Source organism: Amblyomma mixtum, chromosome 8 (genome assembly GCF_055824585.1).
Source record: "Amblyomma mixtum isolate Tamu chromosome 8, ASM5582458v1, whole genome shotgun sequence".
Taxonomy (NCBI): Eukaryota; Metazoa; Arthropoda; class Arachnida; order Ixodida; family Ixodidae; genus Amblyomma; species Amblyomma mixtum.
In genome coordinates, this window is record NC_143019.1 from 70,862,806 (window position 1) to 70,890,295 (window position 27,490).

A 27,490-nucleotide genomic window follows, 5' to 3' on the forward strand; every position below is an offset into this window, starting at 1 on the left:
TGATCCTGTCCTGACGAGAGGGACCCGTTCTCGGGAAGGAGCCTGGAGCTACCTGCGGCTGAACACCGGACGAGAACTTGGAGGAGCCTGGCGTACGAGCGCGCCCCGCATCCGAGCCACGCGGAAGTAGCTCGTCTTCGTGGCGCATTGTCTGGCGGCGGTGGTGCTGTAGTGCCGGAGCTCCCATTTCGCTGGCTGGCCCCCCTGGAAACAAGCGCTGCGCGCTCGCCGATGCTCAAAGCAGGCCCAGACTTTCTCGGACAAGTCGCGACATGCAGCGTGACTCACCCCGACGCCGCGGCGCCGACACGGACCCTTCCTCCTCTCCTCCTCTCCGTCGGTGCGAACTCCTTCGGCGCTCGCCGGCTCTCGACCATTGGTCTAATTTGAACGGTGGCCAGTGATTGGAGGATTTGAACGGCTGGCGGCCGTAACCGTTACCAGCGGCTATAAAAACGGAGCCGCGCTGAACCCGAGCAGCAGACGGGCAGCAGAAGAGCCATCACGCCGGAGCTACGCTCGCCGCCGGGGCCGCCCTTCTTCTGTGTGCCTGCCCGTGGTGCTCTTGACCCTTGTATCATGTAAAAGCCCTTGTACATACTGTACATAAAGTTCATTTGACTCACCGTCGCCTCGACCGTTTCCTGGCTCGGACTCTAAGTCCCAACAGAGCCTACCCGGCTGACACTACGTGTATGTGCGCGCCTACTTTGGCGCGTAGAACAAACAGTCGCGGACCAAGCCTATATAAGAAGGGCTTTGACCACTGTCAGTCTGAGCCGCCGTTTAAGCTTCGTCGAAGCGCGCCCGCTCAACTCCCGGGACACCCAACACTCGCCCAGCCACGGACCAACGAGGCAGCGTGCGCCAGTCTGTGGGACGGCATCGTCGTGGAACTCTGGTCGTCGGACTGTCGCAGTGCCCGGTGAACAAATTGTGTTTTGTTTGTTTGCCTCTCGTGTTAGCGCATTTTAGGTTGCCTTTGTATTGTATTCTCTCTCGAGTAACTTTGCATGAGCTGCATTGCCTTGTTAATCACTATGTGTTTGTACTAGTGATTGTGAAATCCTCTGCTGCATCGTCTCATTGCTGTATAAACTTTGTTTTGTTTGTGAACCTTTGGCTCCGACCCATTCTCTGGCTTGCGACCGGTCTTGTCACTTGGTAGCTGGTCTCCACTGAGCTTGCCACGTTGAGTCGAAGGCATCTCCTTTGAGTCCGAGACCACACCCCCACACGCTCTAACGCTTAAAAGTGCGGGAAGTTGGGTGACACAGTGGTAACGCACAAATATTCGCTTCAAGAGGCAAATACTGGACCTTTTTCATGCGCTTTCAACACCAGCACTGCTTTCATTTTCGAACTCGACCTCTACGCTTATTCGTGCATGACCAAAGTGCCCCATCTTTCTGGCAACTCGCGAGAGATTTAATAAATAAATAAAGAAGTGGGGGGGGGAGGGAGAAGTGGGCATAAAAAGCAAGACTGCCGGAGGGAAAATAAATATGGCAGGAGCAGATGAAGAATGGACAGATGCCACTGTCAGCTGGTCAGAAGATGTAGGGCACGAGGCGGTGCTTGACCCGCTGGGTGTAGAGTGTCCAGAGGTCACCGTAGCGTTTCCGGCACTTGTGCTCAACCGACACTGTCCTTGCTACAAGGAACATGGTCGACAGCAGCACGCTGTAGAAAGGCAGCAAGTGGCGATGGCCTGCACACAGGACAGGGGACCACAGTGTTGATATCAAGAGACCGAGGTGTACACATATGCTGGTAAGTTACAAAGTGCCAAGAGCAACAAGGATCCACTGACCGCAGGGCAAGGCAAAGGCCAGGTGGCAGAGCAGGTCGCCAAGGTAGTTGGGGTGCCGCACCACACCCCACAGCCCGGAGACCAGCAGCCGGTTGCCCTGGTTGTCCACCAGGTAGTCCAGGCCTGCAGAGGGAAACGAGGGTGATGATTTCAAACGACACATCTTCCCAAGCATTTCACCCCAGAGGAGCCACGTACAGGGCCAAGGAAGTGCGCACCCACTGGAAAACCAACGGGCACTTAGCGACACTAGGGATCCTACCCTGTACCTTCCCGCATAAGATGTGGATGCCCAAACCACTAGCCAAAATGAAAAATAAATTATGAAATGGCCTAACAAATGCTTTCACAGTAAACCTTTGTTACTCGAAGCCATACACATGGCGAGACATTCCATGATCACATTGATAATGTGCGTGCAGCAGCCGCCACCACCCCCACTGTGAATTAGACAACTTTATTACGCACAGGGTGGGGAGACGGGAGAGGCAGATAGAGTTGGAAGAGCCCAGCTCTTTCAGTGTGTTCGGCTCCCGTAAGAAATAGGTCTCCTGGTATGGCCGTCTGCTGTAGCCTTCGGAAACTGACTCTGCCTCAGGTTTCCAGTGCACTCCCTCATCCCCACTCTCACTGCGCATCTGCTGTCTGCGCATGAATCGCGCGAGCAACCAAGTGGTGGCGATGAGTGTGCACTGCTCGTCCTGTGTATTATTTGCTATGTCCTGTTATTTTGTGCTGCTTCTGGAAATGAACTGTTGTAGTGCCACTGGTGCGACGCTACGAACGCGAAAGCTATGGACTCTGCTGCATTTGCCATGGAGAGGCGCTCATCGCGCTGGTGCACAACACGTCGTGTCAACTGTGCTCATTCGTTGCGATCGTAAACGTTCCTTTCATTGTGGTTAATGTTTTATCATCCTGATATTCTTGTGATTCGGCCTTATTTAAAGTAATGCAGCACCAGTTAATGGATAGCCAGCACAGAGAGTTCGTTATGTCAAGCTCGACTGCTGCAATATGGTCGTTACAAAGAGTTTGCTAATACACACGGTTCAGTGGGGGCGACATTGGTTTGGTTTGGTTTATGGGGTTTAACGTCCCAAAGCGACTAAGGCTATGAGAGACACCGTAGTGGAGGGCTCCAGAAATTTCGACCACCTGGGAAAATTGAGATACTACATAACATCGAAACGGAGGTTCATCACACCAAGGTTTAACTGTAATGTGAATGTTTATGGCGTTAGCTGTGGTGTGGGTGTGATGGTGGTGATGTCAGCAACTGATGTCCCACCTCTCCACGGGCTTGAGCTTCACAAAGAGCTCTGCCCACTAGCCAAATCACCAAATTGCTTGAAGGTCTGAAGGTCCTGTTTCCTCCATAAGATTCCAGTGTAGAGGATAGTTTATATAGTTCTGGTTTAAACTGCTACTCTTCTCTCCGATGCTTGGGTGCTTGCTGACTTTCTAAGCATATAATGGTGCAGCCGGGCATATAGCGCATCAAGAACATGCTAAGAAAAATTAATGCTTAAAAAAAGTAATTTCAATGACAAAAGTGAAGGGTAAGTTCATTATGCAAGTAAATACGGTATATGTCTCTCGCTGCCAAGCAAATGTCAAGAGGGCCACAGAAAGCCAAAAAATTGGGCTTTACTTGAAAAAGAAACTTATGTGGGGTCGTGTTCACTGCCGTATTAAAAGAACATGGAGGACAACTACATCTAATTACTCTCATCGGCAAAAACTGATTCTCTCTCTCTAGCTATTTTAACATCTGCATGGCAACAAAAGATGCGCTTATATCAACGAGAATTGGATTTAAAAATCTTCCCGCCATGCAATGTGAACTCGTGACGTCCTTAGTGAAAACAATGCGTTGCCAGAAATGAATGGTGGTGCAGGAATCCAAACCCAAAAATCAATGTCAACGCAAGCACTTTACTGGCAAAAGCGACACCTGTATTTTGTGCTTTGTTTTTTCTAGCTTATGACGCCTCCACTTTTGGTAACAATGAGCTCTTTGTAATTAGAATGCGGTGTCCTAGCCATACAGAGTATCTCTTTGTCCTCCGAGTCACTTTAAGAACAGTGGGCTTCTTTCACCATAATCAAGGGCACATTCAAGCAAAAAAAATAGTCATCGACAAAACTATGAGATGGCTGCAATGCTGAAAAATCACACCACCGAATTTAAAATAACTAAATCAGGCATAATAAAATGAAGGCGTGCTCAGTCTCCCAACCCAAGCAGCCTGGCGGCTACATCACATGGAACCACCAATATAAAGTAAGTAGAACCTGATCAGCACGTAGTAGTAAAGATAGAAGGAGAGAGAGTAGCAAGAAATTCCTTGCTTGATGTGTGTAGGAAAAAGAGAGGGTTCTAGCGGATGCAATGCGCATGTTGTCCTGTGTTTCAGCAGGGTGGTAAGGTTAGGCAAAGGGCCCGGGCCAGTGACAAACGCTCACCTGGACCCCGAGAGTTAGGGTCGGGCCAGTTGCGCCTGAGCTGGTACTTCCGCTTGTGGGCAAAGTGCATCCCTGCCAGGCCAATCACTGTCCGCGAGGAAGAGAGAGAGAGACAAAGAAGTCAGGAAGATGAGAAAGGATGTGCCATAGGTGTACAGTTCGAGGATCCAGGGGAACACAAACGAGCCCACGATGGTATCAACAACGCACGAAAAAACGAAAGAGAAAAGAAGACAACTGTTCTGCGGTCTCCTCTCTTTCTCGTCTTTTTACGGAGTGCACTATTAATGCCATCAACAGTTCATACTTGCCTAACTGTTCATTCCACACAGAAATGCCTGTGGACCCCTTTCGTTATTCTTTATCCACAGAATGCTGCCATAAAGATACACAGTCCAAGCAGGAAATGCAAGTGAGAATCGCTACATCAACTGCTGTTATCGGTACAAAGAAAAAACGTCAACACCCACAATGTAGCAACACCCTGAACAGACACTGCAGGGACATTGTTTAGATTGGGCTTAAAGTCAAATAACTAAGAAAAACGTAGCCCTGCCCTGCAGGGACAGAGAAAACAATCTGAAGAATATATTCAGTCATGCAAGCTGCAAAACTGCAGTTCACGATCTGGTTCTACAGCTCGTTACTCAATGGCCAGCAAGTGGACATAGTGCCGACAATGTGAGCTTTTTTCAGTAGCTGCTATGAAGGGTGGTCCTACAAGTTCTGACCGTCTTATCTGACCGTCACAGGTATTTGGACTGCTAGTAGAACTCCACATTTTGGATCAGTCAATGTGGTGTCTGAAATATGGGGACTATGCAGATCATGTTTCTTTGGGTACTGTTGCTCATTTGTGCATGACTGTGTGGATGCGTGTATATACATTGGTCTAAGATGACAGCTAACACTTCATTCGTCACAAATATACCGCTGATTATATGTTTTTTACCCCTTTCAAACCAGTTTTATGAACTCTTGAGTATGTTTTGCTGCCGAGAACGCCCTGTTTTGATTCGCTGCCTGATATCTGCAAGCTGTGCTGTGCTGTATGTAGTTGAATAGTTTTCAGGTCACATATGATTACATTATCCTAATTTATGATCACATTATCCAATTTCGCATACAGCGGACTCATTAAATCACACCTAATTTACCTGGACTATCAGTTTATTTGAACTGATCCTTTTATGCCATGAACATGCATGGCACCAAAGTGCAGTATATGTAAAGGGCTCCCTCTCATTCAAACTCTGCACAATCAAATATCTGGTCCCCTCTCAGTTCAGATTGCCTAAGAGTCAAGTGAATTTGATTTTCTTTCCCACCATGTGCATCCCAGTAGCTGCTTGACCCTACCATGCTGCTATTGCAAGCCTCTTGCCACGGAGGCCACCAACATGGGAGAGTGCATATATATGTTCGGGTCTAACAAGACCGAACGAATAAAGAGACAAGCAAGAGTGGCCCTTGCTTCTGTTAAATGTGGACCGAGTTTGCAACCGGCAGATTCTTCAGCAGCAAGGCTAAACAGCACACTTGGGCCAATGCATCCTACAGAAACTGCATACAAGGGCAGCATGTTGGGGGAAAATGTTGGCACATTTGGTGCAACTCCTCCCTAGCCTTTTCGGTGGAAGGTCAGGCGCACGAATTCTAACCACCACCATGCTCTGAACTCTTAGCGACGAAAACTGTAGCCATACCCCGCTTGTTGCAAGTCATAGTGAACACAACTGTAAGCCTACAAGCATGAGTCCCACTCACGGAAGAGCAGTCCAATGCCGGCCAGGCAGAACCAGGGCAAGGTCGGGGGCCGGTGCTCGAGCAGGAACTTGGCTGGCAAGACACTCACAAAGGGCATCATGACCAGGTTACCCGCCACGGCCACGTAGCCAAGTCCGTCGTCAGTCACAAAGGCGGAGCTCAGGAAGTACTCCTGCATAGCCCACCATGCATTTAATGACACAGACGCAACTACGCAGATGCAAGAGCAATGAGGTTCAGTTTGGTGGCAAACTCTGATCGTGCTGATGTGTTTCCTCCAAAGTTTTGCTTGGAGCATTTCGCAAATGAAATAACTGTGAGGCTTGGTGAAATGCTTAGGGGAATCCCCAAGTTGGAGTACATTTGGAATAAGGGAGTAATTACTCATTGCCGTCCACCCACGCGCACACATACGGCTACAAAGGAAAGTTATACAGCTTCCTCAGAAACTTCTTAGTTAAAAGAAAAATTCATCCTGGTCTGGGGTTTGAGGCCAGGACCATCGCTTCAATGGAGCAGTCACTTTACCAAATGATCTAAGCGTATAAAAATATGACCTGGTCTGGGGTTCGAACCCAGCACCATCGCTTCACCGGAGCAGCTGCTACCCAACCATATTGCCCAACCATATGCTGGCCATCCTGGTTCACTCAGTTGGTAGAGCAACTGCTCTGGTGAAGCAGTTGTCCCAGGTTCGAACCCCAGATAAAGAGGAATTTTTCTTCAACTACTAAGTTTCTGTGAAGCTGTAAAGCTTTCCCTTATAGCTGTATGGCTACGCTTGGGTGGATGTCAATGACTGGTAACTCATTTCTTCAAAACTTTTTCTTTAAATTTTTTTTTAAAGAGTTTCTTTAAAACTCTCACGAGGAAGTTACATAGCATATTGCATAAGTAATACTCATCCTGTTCACTTCCCTTCCCATATTCTGTTTCTTTTTACCCTTTAACATGTCGGGCCAATTTCCCCAGAACTTCATCGTATTGCATAAGTTTGGTTGGTTTATTGGTTTATTGGGGTTTAACGTCCCAAAGCAACTCGGGCTAGAAACAAGCAGCTGTTTGAAAACGCGTGGCAAACTTCACCGGACTGAAGGTGGCTCATGCATGTAGAGAAAGGGTTTATACTATATGGCATAAGAAGTACACCATGGAAACCCCTGTTGCAACGTACATTTTTATTAGTCCATTGATAGCAAACTTTGGTACATAAGGGACGGATGACAAGTGGTAGTTGTTTTTATTATAAGTGGACTTGAGCAGACCAACATTTTGAAACAGCGAAGAGACCTACGGTTATGTCCACCTGGATAGCTGGTGCATGGCGCTGTGAAATTTGAAAGCAGAGAGTATGGAGCAGTTTGGCGCAATTTTTCCAATTTTTATCAGGATGGCGCAGTTAATAGAGAGTTTTAGCAGAGCCAGAGCGGGGTTACTGTCCGCTCTGCTCGCAGTTCCCAGCGGAGCTACAGCGAAGCGTGGCGCAAGAGTCGTGTTTTAGCGCTGTGTCTCCTCAGGTCTTCCCCATCCATTCAAGCAAGGCGCTTCGTTCCGCCTCCTAGTAGTGGTAACTGGACTTGGCAGAAAATAGTTATAAGTAAGCCTCTCTTATTTATGTGTGAATAAATAAATAATAGTGTTTACGTTTGCTGCATGCTTTTGGCAACCGCGGTGCTTTGGAGGGAAGTTTTCGTATTACGAAAAATTGATAAGTCTGCCACTGCGAGAGCCAAATCAAGACCACGCAAGCCATCCCTCACAGCGTGCGCGTGTACGCATGTGTAGAGTTGTCTAGCGTGTGTATTCATCCTCTATGCGTGCGAGCGACGGTCGTGATCGAGCTGTGTTCACAAGCTATGACACCACCTGAAACCTGTTCGCCATTCTGAAAAGTGTCCAGCAAGACCTGCTCCTGTTGTCACAGAAGTAGCGCTGGCGGCTGCCATGTTGAACGTTTACGTTTGGTTCGGCTAGCGCGAGCCCAGAAGGCTTTGCGCGAGGCCCGCTCGTTGTGCCGCTCCGGGCTCCACTTGGCTCGCGCGGGAGCGGGGCCGAGGAGCCGTTTCACTCGCGCGCTCCCGCCTGAGCGTTTCGCGCATGCGCAGTAGCGCTCCCACTAGCTCGCTGAGCGGAGCGAGCGCACAAACCCGCTCAGCTAAAACTTTCTAATGTGGTTTGGTGCAGTTTGGCGCATTTGACACAAGAGTGGGGCCACTGAGCGCCACTTAGAGCGGTGCAGCATGGGTTGACACATGGAGTGTTCTGCTGAACGCCAGTTTGATAAATGCAAACAATAGTGCTATATACTTTTGCATGGGATTTTCAAGGGGATGATGCTGATCCTGGCTGTTTGATGTAGACAATAATGCGGTATGTCGGGATCGACTGCCCTGCATCCCAATGACAAAAAGGCTACTTTCACTGAAAACAAAGCTTTATCCGTTTGAAAAGGTTTAAAAACGAAATGCAAATTCTGCAACCACAAGTTTTTTTCGCAAGCTAACTGCAGTAGATTGAGATGACTTCAGTGCATGGATCCTGGAAACTACCACTGCCATTCACTTTGAAACCGTGGTCGTGAAGTCCATCTTGACCTTGATGTCACTTGAATTGAGCAGTGGGTATAAATTTTTAAATGGAAATTTCTTTTCAATAAATGCTTCTTTTGCTGCCAGACAAACATCATCATAAATAAAAACAAGCACTGAATTGATTTTTGTGAAGACCAAAAACTGAAATGAGGCATGGTAAGTTCACATACTCGGAATTCCAGTTACACTAGAAACCCACCACAACAGAATTCTGTGGGACCTAAAAGTTTTTGCTGAGGCAGAACAGCACGTAACAGTGACAGATTTAACTGGATGGTTCAGAAACTGTGATCTCATCTCACAGATAAAAAAAGAAAACAAGAATAAGTACAAATAAAATAAAATTACATAAAACTACATTTTCTAGCCGGCGTCATGTAACATGAATATATTATGCCTGCAGGTGCATCCTATATTACACCATATGTTATACATACACGCACCTATTACAAATGAACTAAAAACGCGCAGCAGTGAAACCAGTAAAACTTGAGGCTGCCACTGACCTCATCGAAGAAGACCATGCAGACGTAGAGGAACTGGCAGACTGCACTCGTGGCAAAGCCGTAGTCGAAGGATCGCCGGGTGGTGTACTCTTGGAAAGCCATCGAGCCCAGCAGAACCACCTGCAACCAAGGACACACATAAAAACATGGCAGGACTCCAGCTCCACGCATGACAGGACAAAACTGCTTTTGCACCCATACACTCTGTGGTGACACTTATGTGACTGCCTGGGTAACAATAATGTATGTAAAGGTATAAACACTGCACACACAACCACATTTATCGTACAGTGCATGCAGGCTATGTAGGTAGGAGGGTACGTTAGGCCGCCTGTCCAGGTGAGCTTGTGCGAAGAAAAAGAACTACCGTATTTTGCTCCGTATAAGTCCAATTTTTTTTTCCCACAAAAATGACCGTCCGAAATAAGGGGCTCAACCTATATTCGCACCTGACTAATTCGATCTAAGCTATCTTTGGACCAAGCTGCGGGTAGTATGTGCCCTGCACCAGTGCCCGTTCCTGTCGGTATGAATAGAGCCTCAAGAAAAAAAAAACTAAAAGTTCGGATAATGAAATTTTGAGGTGCAAGCCATTTATCCGGCTCGCTTGGACTCACTGCTTTCCCGAGCAAGCTGCAGACAGTGCAAGAACAGACTTCCAGTAACCTTCCGATCATTGTCACACCACAATCGGAAACTGCAGGGCCATTGTTAGTTCCGTTCGCCAAGGGCTGTCAGCCAGCCGGGTTGCACACGAGTGTGGAAGGCAGGAAGGTGCACCATTATGCCACCTCTGATCTACAATTGCCTCCAAATGATTGCTTCATGAATGCACCGTCACAAGCCTTATTTTTACCTAAGTGCATGCCACAATGCCATTTCACGAGAAACACTGCGTATATGCATCTTCCAGCTTGGCTATTTGGTGCAGCAGAGCAGCATCCACTTGTATTTGTATCCAACTTTTTTTTTCGCTCTAGTTGTCGAAGGCTAGGAGTTTTGGCAGTCAACTTATAAACAGAAATATACGATAGTAGATGGCAGCAAAGAATAATTCAGCCTCGATAAAATAATGAATGCTTATGCGGGCTATTAGCAGGAATACATTTCGGCAGCTGTGGCACAAGGTGCTTAGCATGTGCACCTGCAACTGTTTTCTTTTTTTCTTTATCATTGTAGTCATGCATAGAACTCCTTTCAAAGCCCATCAGCGTGCATCTGAACGCAACCACAATGCATCATTCTGAATGTCATGCCACCACAATAACAACAAACACTAGCCACACTCAGCAGTGATGCGCAGGTCAAGACAGCAGCAAAGCGCAGTTAAAAAGTGATGTGATGTCTGTCCCTCAGTCCATGCACTTCACGAGAGAACAACACTAGGGACACCATAAATGTGCGCAAAATGTGACAGTACAAACTGAAGTGTGCAGAAATCCTTGGTCACAAAAACACGCTACAGTAGAAAAAAAAAGGAAAGCCTAGAACAGCCAATTTATTGGATGACGATTGCAGAGAAAAAATGCAAAAATAATTAACTCCTGATAGTTGGTCTCAAGAGTCAGTCCGGCAGTAGGGCGGGTGAGGCCGGTTGTTTCGCATCTCCGTAAGATTAAGCCTGTGTTTCAAAGGTACCGTTGTTGCAATTTGGGCCAGAAGGGACGAATTCATCATTGATTATAAGAGCCAAACGGGAGTGACAGAAAGGAATAAGGTTGTAATCTACAGAGCAGGGTGGCTTGAACTCTGCGAAGTCAGGGTAGGGGAAGGCTATATTGTTATCTGGCATTGTTCTCTGCAGAGGTTAGTAATTTAAGAGTAGGCCTCTCCTGATTGTTGGTTTCAATAGTCAGTCTGGACAAATCAGCTAAGACGGTATCCCATGGATCTGCAAGTGATAGCTTCATTCAATCGCGACTTCCAGTTTGTGCCAGCTTGCCAAAAGACTGCAAAATTCAGAAGTGTTACCGCACTACCAGTGTTCATGCACTGGGAGGAAGTGACAGAAATGCACATCTTCGAAGCACCGCTCTCTGCGAAGCAGCGGCAGCAATCAGAAGGAAGACTGACCCAGGTGAGCAGTCCGCAGCGGAAGCACAGGGCAGCCAGGTCAAACGTCTGGCCGATGCGTGGGGACAGTTCACGGCCCTTGATGTAGTCATTCAGCACGTTGCCTGCAGGGGAAGGAGCAATGGCCACAGCTCACAAAGAGGGAGGCAAAGAAACAGTGAACGTTTTCATTAACCCTTTAACCGCCAACCCCAAGCTGTACTCGTCATGGGAGTTTTTACCAATATCAATAATGAATTGCACTCGTCCGGCCCGATTTTCCGCTGTTTCCGCCGTCAAAGACGAGTTACAATCGTCTGTTGCTCTAGTTGCAATTTTCAATCCCTAGAGGGCGATAGTTATCCATAAAAAACAGCATTTCGTATTTTTCACGCGTGTTTTGCCTGGCAACTGCCTTTTCATAATGGCGCTTCACATGAAGAATGCCGGTGGCAGCGATGCTCGGAGAAAAAGGTGTTTCTTAAAGTAGTGCAGAAAGCAGCTTTGCTGATGACATAGAAATTGGGTCTGACAGTGACTAGAACTTTGTGTTTGAGCTGGATATTGCTTCAGATGACGACGAGGGCGACGACAACAATGGTGCTTAGTAGTGCATGTCTGTGGCAGCGTGTGAGCTACTTGCGCCTCCGCGCTTTCCTTTTGCTTCACTGCCCGGAATCTTGCGACAACCCCCTGACGAGAATGATATTCTCAGTTCGTTCCATGCATTTTTTGACTGGGGCATCATTGACCTAATCATGACGGAGACAAACCATTACGCGGTAGCGTATTGCACTGCTTGGGGTTTTACATAAAAACCAGTAGACTGCGATGGGATGATGGTCTTCTTTGCACTAATAATATGCAGGGCGTTGTTGGAAAACCTCAAGTTGAGATGCACTGGCCAACAAGGGAAGTTTTGCACACACCAGTGTTCAGGAAGACCAGGGACCGTTTCAGCGCGTTGGTGCGCTGCCTGCATTTCAGCAACTTGAAAACCGTGAATGAAGCTACCAACCCGCACCCCAGGCTAAGGAAGCTGTGGCCAGTTATCACAAGGCTGAACAAGGCCTTCCTTGCTGCCTGTGTGCCAGAACAGGATGTATTCGCTGATGACAGCCTCTTGCTTTTGAAAGGAAGATTAGTATGGAAACAATATCTTCCGCTCAAACTTGCAAGATTTGTCCTTAAATTCTTTCTATTGTATTAATCTTCAAGCGGATGCATCTGGAATTTTCAAGCTGCTACAGCTGTGCACTTTTCAGTGTGTTACCGTTTTTTGCGCCAAATGAATACTTTCAATTTCAGCACTATGTCACCCATTACCGTGGCATACATTGAGAGAAAGCCACCCTCAGCAACAGACTGCTTTATAGTTTTGTGATAATTGTAACGAGGAATCAATGATGTAATATACTTTTAGAACCAGAATTGCATAGAAAAATTATGACAACTTAAAGAAAATCGGTGATTTTGGTAAATTTTTCGGGAATTAAATTGCCGGTTAAAGGGTTAAAGTGCCCAGTCCGATATGCTCTGCCAGGATCTTCCGATGGTGGGGTGAGAGGCGATAAGGGTGATCTGTGCAATGTCGCTGCACATTTTAAGATTACCCCAGGGGTCGAAATTGTCCGGAGCCCTCTATTACGGCGTCCCTCATAGCCAGAGTCACTTTGGGACGTTAAACCCGATAAACCAAACCATCATAGAAGAAAAGCATGATGCACACACTAACGCGGAAGAGTTGCTACAGCTGTGAAAAGAAAGCGGTGTGGGCCATTAAGAAGGAAGAGATTTCAATTAATGTGTTATGAGGAGTAGGGAACAAAAAAAAGGGGGCGAACAAGCGCAGAACTGTGCAGTATGAAACATGAAGCAGCGAGGCAAGAAGTGGCGGCATAGCGGCCACTGCTGTGCTTAAGGTCGCATGCTTTAATGCTGTGAGGTTTCTTGTCGAATAAATATTGCTCTCAGTTTGCGAAATTTAACATTTTCTGCCGCGGAAAGTTATGGGCCTTAGTTATAAGTGATTGGGCTAAATGCAACTCTCCTAATCAAGCTGAAAGATTTATCAAAGCTGCCAGCTGTATTCTTACCGACCAAATATCCTACGTAAGAGTGTGCGAATAGTGGTTTTCTGGTTCAAAGCGAATAGTAATATTCTTCCAATTATATTGAAGTGAATATTTTCAACATTTTTTATACAACAAAAGTGTTGAACTGCATAGTAGGCATTCTCAAAATCATGCATTTTTCTAACGCACAAGACCGTTACATGAAAGGAGAGTGCATTGAATCTTTGTCAAACTCATTTCAATTGTGTCTGTTTTCTGCAGAAATTTCCATCCAAAATTGGGGGTCGACCTATGTGCGGTGCCAACGTACTTGTGGGGTGCGAGACCTACCTGTGGGACCTCTGAATGCTGTTTTTCATCGCGACTTCATCATTGTGGAGCCGCTGCTTTTAAGCAGTGACTCCATGGACATCTGCCAAGCATATGCATTGCACGCCACGCACCACCCCGCGCCAAGCTTCAGAAAGGGGCACCAATCTCCATGTGCCTCATGCTAGCTCCCCTTCGTACTCGTGCAGTCGTGCTTGATTAACAAATTTCACGCGAATAGCGGCTGCATCTGCAGTCAGATCAGATTTGTCCCATGGAAGCGCGGCACAGACAGCTGGCCAGTATAAATCTGGGTGCCGTGCTTGTGCGTGTTCGTGTTAATAGTAAGTGCAATCAGATCACCTAATCTCGCTGAGCCTCACTATATCGGAATCTATGCACGGCAGCTCCTCTAACAGCACTGCTGGGCTAGCCCCACAATGTCAACCGTTCGGCAGGCTGTGAAATTATATACAGGGTTCACTGAATAAACTTTGTTGTAGGCACACAATGATTTTCATAGAAACAGGGAACTGCCACGGCGCCGTGATGAGTGGACGGCACTCAAACTGTTCTGTAGAAGCCATCATCACGGTCCTGGATTTCGGACTAGGCTCAAGCCTTCGAGCGTCAGGTTTGCAGAAGCAGTGGTACGAGACGACACAAACTCACCCGTGTTGCCAGGAGGGAAGCGGTGGTGCCAGGGCCCAAAGTACCCCTTGATGTAAAGCAAGAGGGAGAGCACCGGGGCGAACACCACCGTGGTTACCAGCAGCGGCAGGATGTACCGGTACGGGATGACCACGGGAAAGCGGTAGTAGGTCAACGCCCCAAACAACGCCACGGTGCCCAGCAAGTTGACCCAACCTGTAAGATGAAGACAGCTTAGCAAGAGGAACAGGGCCCAGACGTAGACAGTACTTTTATATTCACTTCACTTCTCATGGTTTAGGCAGCAGTTACCATGCTTTTATGCGTCAGAATGTCGCTGTGGCAAGCACCTGCCAAGCACAGGGCTAAAAATGTCTGCTTGTTGTGGTAAAATAAAAAGTTTTCAGAAAGTGACAATTTAATTAAAGCTATTCTTCTAAGGACCTGAAGACAGATGAAGGATCGACATCTGCGCTTTTTCCACAAAAGTAAGCTAGGCTGAATGGGAACCTGTCAGAAGTAAAACTGTGTGCTTTGCGTGTGAAAACGAGATGTGGTTCACTGGCATGAGCTTGTCTCCATATGCTTCACACTGGGGTCTGTCCTATCGAAAGCTGCGTGCAATGTGAGTGCGCGCGTCCAATGCGAAGAAAGCATGAAATGTTCTTCGTGTCTGCATGACTTCCATGCATGTCAGAACCTGAACGTGGGTTTCAACATATCTCACTCCTTTCCAAACACTACCAAAATTGCTGCCACAAGGCAGCAATTTCAGCACCACTTCATTCTGTTGTTGTCTTTGGTAAAATTCCACTGTACTGGCTCTATGTGGTATGTAAATGTTGACAATTAAAAGGACTCTAATCACTGTGTGGGAGTTAATGGTGCAGCAGCCTAGCTTCGAAGATTTGCATAAAGAATGACAACAACAACATCACAGCCTGCTTGCGAAACTGGCCAGTAGCGTTTTGTTCTTCGGGTCTTTTCTAGCTTATGAAAGCGCCCGTTTCCATTGATAGTAAGTAGCCTCTCTATCATTAGGACACAGCAAACTATTGATTTCAGCTGGTTTAAATTTTTCCCCGGTGCCACTTTAAAGGGGCTGCGAAACACTGCCTGGGGGGATACCGGCTGTACTTCAGGTGGGTTCTTTATGTCACACAGATGCTGACTTAAGAAGAATTTCAGGAATCGATGCACAGGAACGGGAGTTATTCAGTGGAGAAATTTCAAAATACAAGCAAACAAAACGCTGCCCTCAACTCGATTTTGGCGGGGCTTCCCACTCCTATTTCGCTCTCCCAATGACGGCACCTGGCGCAACCAATCAAAACAGCCAGCCAGAGCACGTCGCGGAAGTTTGTACTCCATGGTTGCCTGCTCCCTGTAACTCGTTTTTGCTGAGACTGGCAGCGTCGTTTCCATGCCAGAGCGCCCCTGGTGGTGTATTTTTATTTTACTTGTTTTGCAGGGCTTTTATCTAAGACAAACAAGTTGTTTTTGTTGATCTAATATAAAACGCAGACAGGTGCAAAATTTGTCTATTTATTCACACAATTTGCAGTATATTTACTGTTTGTCCGATCATCAAGCTCGCGCCAGGTGTCATATCCGCTGCTAAAAACCCGCCACTGTGTGGCGACACCATCAGAGCCATGAAGTTGTTTTTGGGAGGACATTAAAATATTAAAAAACGGAATATACGCGGTATTACCGATGCTAATAGCACCATTATAACTCACTGTATGCAATCAACAGGCAAAACAGTTAACTAAGATTGTGTTTCTGGGCCCCTTTAAAGGGCCACAAAGGACAAAATGAAACTGGCCTGTATTGACAGGGCACTGCATTCTAATCACAGAGAGACCTTTCTCTCCAAAAACAGAGCATTCATAATCGACAAAAAACTAGTGTTTGGGCACAAATCCCAGAGGCCACACTACGCTGTCATTTACTTCAAAATGATGGCAACCATTTCATTAATGGCACACCACAGGTTTGAATCGACCGCAAGGCGGGTTTTTTAATCCTGTTTTCTCGGCTATAAATGGATCTCTCGTAGGGGTGTGTGAACATTCAACTTTTTAATATGAATCAAATATGAATCAAACACGAATATAAAGAAAGAATGCCTTCGAATGTCGAATCAAATGTCGAATATCTGCTCAGTCTGAGAAAAAATATCAGTAATAAGTCAGCAAATGTTGTGCATACTTTTTAAAAAAACTGTATGGTCTTTGCAATCGAAATAGAAAGCCTAGGCTGACTCAGCACCAAAGAAGAGAAAATATGACTACAGAAATGTACAAGATGAGTGACAAAATAAAATCCATAAAAGATGCATTACTGGCGACTAAAACTAATATAATAGGTAATAAAACCTCATTAATTTGGACTTCAAAGTGGAAGAAATACGTGGATTATCCAAAGCTTGAGTTACTAAATGTACTTGCACCATGAAAAAAAAAAAGAACTGCCAAAAAGAGTGGCAAAGCATTGTGATTGGTTTATGGTTTATTGGGGTTTAACGTCCCAAAGCGACTCGTACTATGAGGGACGCCGTAGTGAAGGGCTTCAGAAATTTCAACCGTTCTACATAATGCAAGCGTTTTATACCCAACCTCAAACACCCTTTTCAGGAATCACTTAAAAGGAGCCCGGAGGTGTCTGAAGAGGAAGGGCCCGCACCATTGAGGCGGTAGTCATAGGCCACCCGCTGCTTGAAGGCCTTGGAGGTAAAGCCCTGAACCCGGCGCCCCAGAGGCAGAGCCTGCAGCAGGGCCTGGAGGGCAAGGAAGGCTCCGTAGAAGGCGTACAGCTTCCAGTAGAAGTAGGACCGCAGGTTCTTGGGCAGCGGAGGGGCCTTCAGCACAGTGCAGCTCTCCTGGGAAAGAGAGAACAGGAAAGGAGGAGGAGGCTAAACACAAGCTTCTCACTTAGTCTCCCTTCTTTCAAGACACTTGTCGTGATATCCCAAACTGCATTAGGAACGGATGCGGATTTCAGCAAAGTTTTTTCATTTTTTATATACTATATGCAGACATTTTTTCAGCCTATTAAAAGTAGTTTTATGACTACACTCACAATATTTTCCAACACAACTTTAATGCTTTTTCAACACAGCTGAACCCAGATACATTGAACTTGATGGGTATCATGAAATAGTTTAATATATAAAAAATGGCAGCAGATAAGCTTATCTGCAATCTAGATTAGAGAATACATATTGCACCCATGATAGTGACACGCTTTTTGTAGCGATGTGCCGCCTACCGACATGCTGGCAGTGCACCGCACTCTATGTGTTGCTAGAGTTTCACCTCGTAGCCACTGCGTACAGTGCTTTGGAACTCGTCATTGCCTGTCATATGGTATCTATAATACTGTTATCACTACACTATTAATAGAATATCCGCTCAATAATTCCGTGCCTTCAGCAGTGAAGCATGCCACGTGAGGGCTGCCGCCAGGCTTCAGTTAGCTGGTTGGCTTCGACGCATGACTGCGATGTAGCATGGAAAGCTGAGTATACTAGAGACTAAAGGTCATCCTCAAGCACACCCCGCATTCAACTCATCACAGGGTTTCGCAGTGCTAGTGCTGCCAGCGGGTGCAAAAGATCGCACAGATGACCCATCTTCGAGCCCAGAAAGTGATCAAAGAGCACTGTTAAGAGCAGAGACACTTGCAGGGCAGCAGCTTGCCTTTCAATGTATCGAACAACCGAAGAATTTACATTCGATATATGTCGGGAGTATATGTCGCTAATAATCTCGAGGAATAAGCTAGCCATCTTGCTTAGTTTGGTATTTTCCTTTAATGCCCATTTAAGGTGCAAGAAAGATGAAAAGGAATGTGTTCTACGTAAAAAGGAGGGAAATACTTTTCCCCAAGGTGTTCGAGCTTTCGTATGATGATGGAAACAGCCAGCATATGCTACTCCTTTTCAACATACAATGAAGGGTGTCATAATCATCAACAAAGGATCGCTCATAGAATTTCAGCCAGTCTGACGGACCAATCCAACCACAAGCTCGAACACACCACAGTTGCCGCAGAGTCTACAAGTATACGCGCATAACAACTAGCAGTGCATGATTACATTGCTGGGCAGAAAAATATTGCCCCAATATTCTTTCCAAAACATCCCCCCCCCCCCCCAGCACAAAATCAGCTCTGTGAAATCTTGTGTCAAAGTAAGTTACACTAAGAATGCCGTGGTTAGGCCCCTTCACTGCCTTTGACGTGTCGTCTCGGGGCCTTAAAATGATGAAGTGAAAGCCAATCGCAGATCCAGAGCATTTACAGATCAGCTTTCTGTGCTCTTTTCTGAAGCAAGGATATTCCAATGGCAGGCTGGGAGTAGTGTGAACTGCTCCACCAAAATCGGCAGATTTGACTGTAAGCATATGCGACATATTTGCTTCAGTGGTGCATTCCCTTCCATTGTGCCGCTGTCTCCTATTCAGTGGTGAACAAAGAGTCCAGGAGAGTGCAGAACAAGCCTGGCACTTTCTCCATCAGTGGTGTGCAAGTGCCGTTGGCTTGCAGAGCACAAGTGTACCAAGCAGAGATTTGGGGTGAGTGCTCTCTGCTGGACTCTGACTGTTGCAGAGCGGGCAGACAGCTCCCACACCTGCAAATTAAATTCACTGAGGGTCCTGCTAGCCCATGAGGACTGGTTACCAATAGGCATAGCGCACATGGAATACTGCAAAATTACAACACACCGAATGACGGTGCTTTACATCAGGGTTCAAGACACGTCACGCTCACCTTCTGGCAGACCAGGTAGAGCACGATGGCGAGTGAGGGCACCAGGAAAAACCAGCAGAGGGCGCCCAGGGTGGCTCCCAGGCCAAAGCGCAGCGTCACTAACGGCAGGTGAAAGAAAAACTGCCAGTAGTCCCTCAACTTGACAGCTGACATATGGCCCTTCCTTGACGGCCCCTCACCTTCGTCCTCCAACTGCGCAGTTTGCCAGCACAAAGGCAGCCTTCAGGAACGGGTCCAGTGTTCCCTTTCATACCTGCTTGTCTCCACCTGGTGGGGACTAAGTGTACTACTCGATATCTGTGTAGCTTTGACGTGCTGCAAGAACATGATGGTTCCTGCTCTTTAAACGAGTACACACATCAAATTTTAGTTGTGTTTTCTCTATTTAGAATGACAAGCGGCACATCAGAAAAAAGACACCCATGTGGGCTGTGCCAACAAGCAGTAAATAGTTTTATTATGGAGCTTTTTTTTTCCTCATGCTGTTTCATATGGGTTTCAACAGCCAAATGAAAGCTGTGACATACAGGCCACGTTGAGGTATACGTGAGGCGTATAAAAACTGCTGTATGGTCGCTGCTTTCTTCGTTTTAATTCACGTCAACTCTTACGCGCAAGGTTGCTCAAGAGTTGGAATAACAAGAAATAGGCAATCAGCTATTATACCGCAGTTTTTACCGTTCGGCTTTTGAAACTGAAACCAACCAGACACTAGAAAAGTTCAATTACAAATTACTCAGCTGCCGCAGGTGAATGCCATATTGTGACTTGTGTATACTATTGTCCGGCGCATCACTCCAAAAAAAAAAACTATGCGTCCCAAAAATTGGTGTGTCTATTCTTTTAAAGAGGGCATCAAGGAAGACATCAATTTTTTGTTGTCAGTAAAATTCTTAAGCTCTTTGTTGCTCTGTTCACATTTGTTTGGCAGCAAGATAGGTTACTATTGCAGAGCAGTTCGAAGTTAAAAAAGCTAGTATATTTTGCCTCCACCACATGACTCAAACTCGCGACAATGATGAGTTCGAGAGCAATGGACCCATGGAATCAACAGGTGTGGACTAGCCTGCACTGATGTTACTACAGGCAATTCATGACAATGGTGCTCAGCACGATCATCTCATTTCTCTTCTACATTTTCTGGCTTATAAATTCTAAATTTTTTTGTTTTCCAAAGAAAGTACCTTGTCATTGCAACATGGTTAACCGTTCGATATGGGCCAAGTTAAATTTGGCGTCAGTGTCCCCTTTCAGCCCACACAGCGGAGCAGGACTTAGCAATCAAAGTGGCTCCCACCCTGAGCCACTTTGCCCCAATAATGGCCTTCCTGTTCTAGTTTACACTCTTGCTTAACTTGCTTGGACCATCCCTTCATTCATAACGTGCCTTCGTACAGGACCATGATGATCCAACCTTGCATTGAATGATTAATAGCAGAGATGAAATAGCTCAAATAGCACACACAGGCAGTCCAAGAAAATATAAGAGTGCCTCAAGAATTTTAAAACTTCAATTTTTCAACATATGACCCAATTCAGAGGGAAAAAAAACATACTATTTACAGACAGCAAACAAGTCTGTTCAGTTTTAGAGACATCAATGAGACAGAAAGAAGGCATAAAGATCTGGTTTAATATGGCACACCATCATACTCACGAGCCAGGATGGCCTGAGGCATATATTGCAGGTGCGATCTCACAACAATATTAAAAAAAAATTTACTACCCTTCCTGAGTGGGCCTCAAAAATAAAAGAAAAATAAAATAACCAGCAGTCAGCAAAAGTTAGGCAAACAGAGAATACTTTATATACATACTATCCCAAACTTCAACACGTAATACAGAATACTTTGCTCAGCTAAACCAGTGAATTTTTAGAGCTCAGATTTGGCACAGAAATAGTATTTGGTTGACAGAATTGTTTTATGCCACATTTATTTGTGGTACAGCCTTTGTCAAAAGTTTGGAGCCCAGGGGGCTTGCTTCTGAAGCACACTGTCTGGTTCATAATGCATCACCAGCGCTGCAAATTTGCTGAAGGTGAGAAGATTTCTGGTCCTGCCTCCTCCAATGGATGGGACTACCACGAATGTTACAGGAGTTCCACTGCGAGGCTTAGAAGCAAACCCCCTGGGCTATAAACTTTTGACAAAGACTGTACTTGCCAGACTCGGCCAGAAGAAGTTGGATACTTGCAAGTCTTTGGTGACGATGAAACGAAACAAGCATTATCTCAGCGATTCCATGGGTGGCACCATCTCATTTGGCGGCCATGGAGATTCGGCAAAGGAGTGTGTATTCGGGAGGTTTGAAAATGCTTTTGCATGAAAGACTTCAAATTTAGTTCTGTTTCGGCCAAGCTAAGCTTTTTGTGACCATCGTCAAACCAGTCAAAAAAGCATCTTCAAACCCCCCGCCTTTTGCCAAATCTTCACGCCCAACCATCGAGATGGCACCACTGGTGCAATCTCTGAGAGAGCAGTTTTTGTTTTGTCGTCACCGTAGATGATGCAAATATCGAACTACTTCTGATCAATTCAAGCAAGTACCCCAAATAAGTGTGGTATAAAACAATTTTGCCGACTAAATTTCACTTCTGTGCAAAATTTGAGCTCCAACAATTCACCAGTTTAGCTGAGAGAAGCATTCCACAGCGTGCTTTTAACTGCGGAACATACTGTACATATCCTGCCTGGCATGTGCCCGAGAAAAAGGGATTTCTTGCAGTTTGAGGTTCTGCCGAGGTCATTAGTGTGTTGCTGTCCTTGCAAAGTTTCCTTCAGTTTACAAACATTAGCAAGCTAAAGACCTCTGTGACACCATCAGAGAAACCAGTTCCAGAAACAGCTTGGGTCACAGCCTGGCCTGTACTCAATCAATGGGTGACATCTTTCTTAACACCGTAATATTTTGTTTATTACGTGCAATACAGTCCATACAAATGTCAACAATTTTTCGTTTCTGCTAGCCAAGATCCACCCCACAGCACTACACGAACTGCTATTCCCAACATATTTGCCAAAGCCAAGTTGTGGTGCTGGTTGCCAGGGATTAAGAAGGTCCCAACAAGATCACACATCAAAAGCTGACCCTAACGGCACAAGGACCTAAAATTTCAGTGGGCGTACTGCTACATCATCACATGATGGAACTATTTTGAATTTCGCTCTTTATTGCATGGGCCTGAGCGTGTTCTTGGACATTCAGAAATTGCTCTGATTTGACTCTGATTTTCTGGACATCCCATTTGCTCATTTTAAGTGCACAGTAATCATGTTATTCTCAATGAAGCTGCCAGTTCTTTTTTACATTCTTGAAACGTAGGAGCAGGTAGAGTTGAAATACTAGATGTTCGTAACTTCTATCGGGGCATTACAGGTTAAGAAGATGGCGTCAGAAAAACAGTATCAAAACACCCAGAATTTCCCCTTCACCCAGTTTAGCTATTTTACCCTGGCAGCAAAGCTTCCATTGTAGTTCCGATACAATCATCAAATAAACATTTGTTTTTGTTTATTTCAGCTTGCTGAGACCCCTTTCCAGGCCCACTCAGGATGGGCACCCATTTTCAGGATTTGATGGGACAGTGAATGTGCAGACAAAAGAAAAGTGGGAATAATAAGGTGCTCTAGAGAAATCACCCCTAATAACACAAGCACTCCTCTCTGGAGCACCCAGCAATTCCTAGTTTTAATTTTAAAAAAAGGCTACGGAACTAAATTGGTCAGGACACTGCATCGATATGCAAACTTTTGCAACACAAACTTCACGTTACTTCTTCACTGAGAAGCAAGAGATGAAAGCCAGTCCAACTTACGCTGCTGTTGCTATCCTACAAGAGACAGCAAACAGTGAAGACACATTAGAGAAGATGATGCTCTGAACAATGCCACAGTACCACCCAATGATATCATGACAACTACAGGGTGCCTTCAAGAGTGTGAGCGACATCTACTGCATACCCAGAAGCAGCTATTGCCACTTGGAAAGACTGGAGCACACTGTCTGTACCACACCACTTATGCCACAATTTTCTTTCCATTCCCACACGTTTCTTTTCGTCAAATCCACACCATCTGTTGCCGTCCCTAGCATGTGTGCTGGCAGCTTTTCAGCTGCCAAACCAATAGACAGGACAGTAGTATTTAAAAAGAAAATGCCCAGCGTGCCAAAAAGAAAAGAAAAGTGAACTTATTTTGAAAGAATGAAGCTCTTCTATCCTTTTTCTTCCACAAGCAAACAACTCATTATCTGCGTCCTGCATATCTCGAAACATTGGTCAAAATTTTCTCACTGCAATTTAAACTCCGATAGGTACCATGTCATCACTGCTTGTTGTTGGAAGAAAACTCGTATCTCGGTATTTGACTGGTGAAACTCCAAAAGAGTAAGTCATGAGCCAGCACTTGGCACGGCCCTGCACTATATTCCAAAACAACTACTTTGGGTACTTCTGGCAATGGAGTGGAAGCGACGAGACTGAAACGTGCCCTCTCTTCCTACGCATCACAATGTAGTCCCCACTTGCAGTTATTAGTTTTCTCCTAAAACAAGGTACACTGTCATTAATCGTTATTTAAGGCATACTTCTAACAAAACTGCCAACTTTAAACATCGAAAGTCAAGGAAAAAATTGACCGAGAATTACAATAGTCAGTAATACGAAATTTGAGTGCAGCTCTTCATACGCCACCTGCCACCACTGGCAGATGACATGTTACGCTGCTAGCCACCCTCCGGGATCTTCCTGGGGCAGCCACCTGCCAGCTGTCCTTTCCTCCACTCTCGCTGTGGCAAGTGGCGTGTTATTCCGATGATGCGGAAGCCATGAACGGGCTCCTAAGAGCTGCGGTCTAAGAACAGTTTGCTCGATTACAACAAATTTGCTAGGCATGTCTAGTTACAAGCAGCTTTCAAACAATTTTTTTTTTGTTATCCCTTTGAATTCTGTCGGTACTATCAGTACAAGACTTTCAGCACTTATCTTGGAAATTTTGTTTTACAGCTCCTAGTGAATAGAAGGTAAGAATAAACGAGCGAGCAAAATTTTTTATTTTCTGTATGCATTAGGCAGTGCTAACTACTCCTGACAGCCCTAGTGTCCTCTGGTTTAGTAATTAGTCGCAAGACTTGTGTAAGCTTCCAATGCAAGCCCGCGCACCATGCTACACGAATAGTGCCTGCTGTGTTCTCAGTTTACCTTAACAGCTTGCACAGGCTTTAGCGTTGATATCAGAAGTGCAGTTTTTACTTACGCTGTAGGTGACGAGCAGAGGACTTTGGTTTGAAGCCTGGGCAAACAAGTTTGTGAACAATGTTACACAATGTTACAGAATGTCGCAACTAACAGCTGATACTGCTTACCAACACTCTCGTCAATGAGAGCTAAATACAAATTTTACTGAGGTACGATTTTTTCTCACACCACAGAACAATTAAGTTTGCTCAAAGGCTCCAAAACCAACACTGAAATTCTCACCTCTCGACGATTTCCTTTCTAGAGGAGCCAAAATTTTAAACTTTGTATTTTGAATGTACTGGACCAGAAGCATAAACCTGTCATCTGAAGCCTACAAGCTTTTGCTGCCGCGGTATACTGACAAATATTTTCACTTTTTCTATTTACGATCATGGCGAGTGCTGAAAATGGTTACTTTCATTACTAACTGCATATGAATGTGTCCCTTCGGGCTGAAATTAGGCCTGAGCTAGTTCAGAGTTCGTGGTTAATAGTTTATGGGGGTTTAATGTCCCAAAGCGACTCAGGCTATGAGGGACGCCATAGTGGAGGGCTCCAAAAATTTCGACCGCCTGGGGTTCGTTAACATGCGCTGACATCGCACAGTGAGTGGAACAGGCAAGTTCAAGTGTCAGTGCATGGACTGTCTCTCTTAAATTTACCGAACTTATTACAGATGATATGCACACACTGCCTGTCCAATAACCTGTCTTTTACGCTTAGCTGCTAAAAGTTCTCACTGAAGAACAGATACGTACACAAAAAAAAGAAAGCAGTAGTGTCACTCGAATAGCAGCGCCAAACATAGTTCACAAGAGAGAGATTACAGTCATCCGACGACGAGCTCTACAGTGTCTCTGCTGCGAGTTACTGTGTTACCACTCCTATTTCACAATTTGGTTGGTGTCGTGTCCGGTCGCTGTGTTGAATGCAGCGAAAGACGCACACGGTACTTTTAGACTTCGTTTATTTAAAGCTGAAGAGGGTGCGACCAGCGACGACCGAGGCTGGAGCCGAACTGGCCGCCCGAAGAAAGGAGGGAGCTGAGAAGCGTCCACGGGAGGGAGTGGCTTCCCAGAACAGGAGGAGGGTGCGGGGGCGCACCGTGGGGGGGCCTCTGGCGACAGCGTGCGACGAGGGGCAACTGTCGTGGTCGTTAGGAGGAGGACGCGGTGGTCGTTAGGAGGAGGATGCGAACTGTCGTTAGGAGGGGAATGCGAGTGGTCGTTAGGAGGGGGCGCACACACACAAAAGCAATAAGGGGACACAACACTTCCTTCCCCCTTAGAAAGTTGCCTGGTATCGTGCAGGGGGTCGGCGCTCACGCGTGGAGGCGCGCTGGCTTTGTGCGCTCGGGGGAGAAACACTTGTAGGCTGGCTGTTGTTCGCTGTGTCTCCTAGGTCTGTCCTGGGCGAAGTCTCTTCTTCCGGGAAGAGGTGCCAGGCTATGTGGGAAAATGGTGCACGTGTTCTCTCCGCTGGCGGACAGCTCTCAGACGGCGTCGTAAATCTACGCAGCTGGTTGAGATGTCGGCGTGCTACTGTGCCATGTATGTTGACGAGCCAAGAGCGCAGGCCTATGCGTCTGACAATTGTAGCTTCCTCCCAGCGTGGCTTTTTCAGAAACTGTCGGGCGAGGACGCGCTGCCCCTCATTAAGCGTGCCGCAGCGCGGAATTGCTTTTTCTTCCCGGAACGTCTCTGCCTTTGGCTCGGGGAGGATGGCTGTGAGCTGGGTTCGCATTTCACGCTCGAACATCATTTTCGAGGGGGTCTCGCCTGTTGTGCTCTGAACCGTCGTGTGCTGCTTGAAGAGAAAGCGCGCAAGGCGGCGCTGCAGCGAGCCTGTCTGATCTCTTTCAAGGGCGCGTTTTAGCTCGGCTACGTAGCGCTCGGCTTGTCCGTTTGTCGCTGGGTGGTAGGGGGCCGATGTAACTGATGAGATCCCGTTGTCGCGATAAAACTTGAGGATCTCCGCAGACACAAACGGTGTTCCGTTGTCCGACACTACCTTGCGCGGCAGGCCGAACGTTGCAAATAGTGATCGGAGGTTGTCAATGACTGCTGCCGAAGTCGTCTGTCCCATTTGCCTTATCTCAAGCCACTTTGTGTAGGCATCTACGACCACAAGGAAAGTGCAGCCCTCAATTGGTCCTGCAAAATCAATGTGCAGTGTGTGCCATGGTGTGTCTGGCTTTTCCCATTCTGGGACAGGAGCTTTCGGCGGGGCGCTCCGGCTGCTCTGGCAAGGCTTGCATTCTCGCACCACTGTTTCGATGTCGTTGTCAATGCCAGGCCACCACATGTAGCTTCTGGCACACTTTTTCATTGCAACGATGCCCCGATGTCCGGCGTGGATGAGAGACATAGCTTGTGCGCGTAGTTCTCTCGGCATCACAACTCGGGACCCAAATATGATGCAGCCGCGATGGGTGCTCAACTCTGTAGCTCGCCTGCGGTAAGCGTCGAAGTTGTCCCCTTTGAGTTTATGCACGTTGCCTTGTTGAACAGCTGTGTAAACTAGCCGGAGAGCTGCGCACTTCTGCGTAGATGCTGCAACTGTGCCTGCTGTAAGCGGAGGTTCTGGCAGTGCTTCGAACATCAGAACGTCTCCTGGTGGAAATGGTTCGTCAACAGTTGCGTCTAGTGGCAGACGGCTTAGCGCATCGGCGTTTTGATGTTTACTCCCATTGCGGTAGACCAGAGCGTAGTCGTACGCTGAGAGTTTGATGCACCAACGTGTCATTCGCGGAGACAAAGTTGGTGGCATAGGCCTTTGTGGTCCCAGAATGCCCAATAGCGGTCGGTGATCGGTTATAAAGGTCACCTTCCGGCCGGCAATGTACTGGTGAAAATGTGTCGCCGCGTAGACGATGGCTAGCCCTTCTTTGTCAAGTTGCGCGTAGTTGCGTTCTGCTTGCGACAACGTACGTGAGGCGAAGGCGATGGGAGCTTCCCTTCCTTGCTCGTCAGTTTGCGATAGAACCGCGCCGACTCCGTACGGTGATGCGTCGCAAGCCAAAAGCAGAGGCTTCCTTTCGTCGTAGTGGCGGAGGACTGTACATCTTCGAATCAGGTCTTTCAGGGCATCGAATGACTGCTGATGGCGTGGCGACCATGTCCATGTCACATCTTTCCGAAGGAGTTGGTATAAGTCGTTGGCCACGGTAGCTCTTTGTTCCAAGAACCGGTCGTAGAACGTCAAGAGTCCGAGAAAAGCCTGTAGCTCCTGCTTGTTTGTTG

The 27,490-nt window shown here is 46.6% G+C and overlaps 1 protein-coding gene across 1 annotated transcript; it reads right to left on the reverse strand.

The window, feature by feature from the left end:
• Window positions 1-1,486: 1,486 nt before the first annotated feature.
• Window positions 1,487-24,294, reverse strand: LOC149332905 (delta(14)-sterol reductase TM7SF2-like). Its single transcript, XM_089558459.1, has 10 exons — window positions 24,265-24,294; window positions 19,010-19,201; window positions 16,922-17,117; window positions 14,255-14,449; window positions 11,220-11,323; window positions 9,147-9,266; window positions 6,050-6,221; window positions 4,283-4,369; window positions 1,814-1,936; window positions 1,487-1,711 (listed from the first exon to the last, which is right to left on the reverse strand). Exons 2-10 carry the CDS (start codon window positions 19,160-19,162, stop codon window positions 1,551-1,553), a joined length of 1,311 nt encoding a protein of 436 aa, XP_089414585.1. The 5' UTR covers window positions 19,163-19,201; window positions 24,265-24,294; the 3' UTR covers window positions 1,487-1,550.
• Window positions 24,295-27,490: the final 3,196 nt, after the last annotated feature.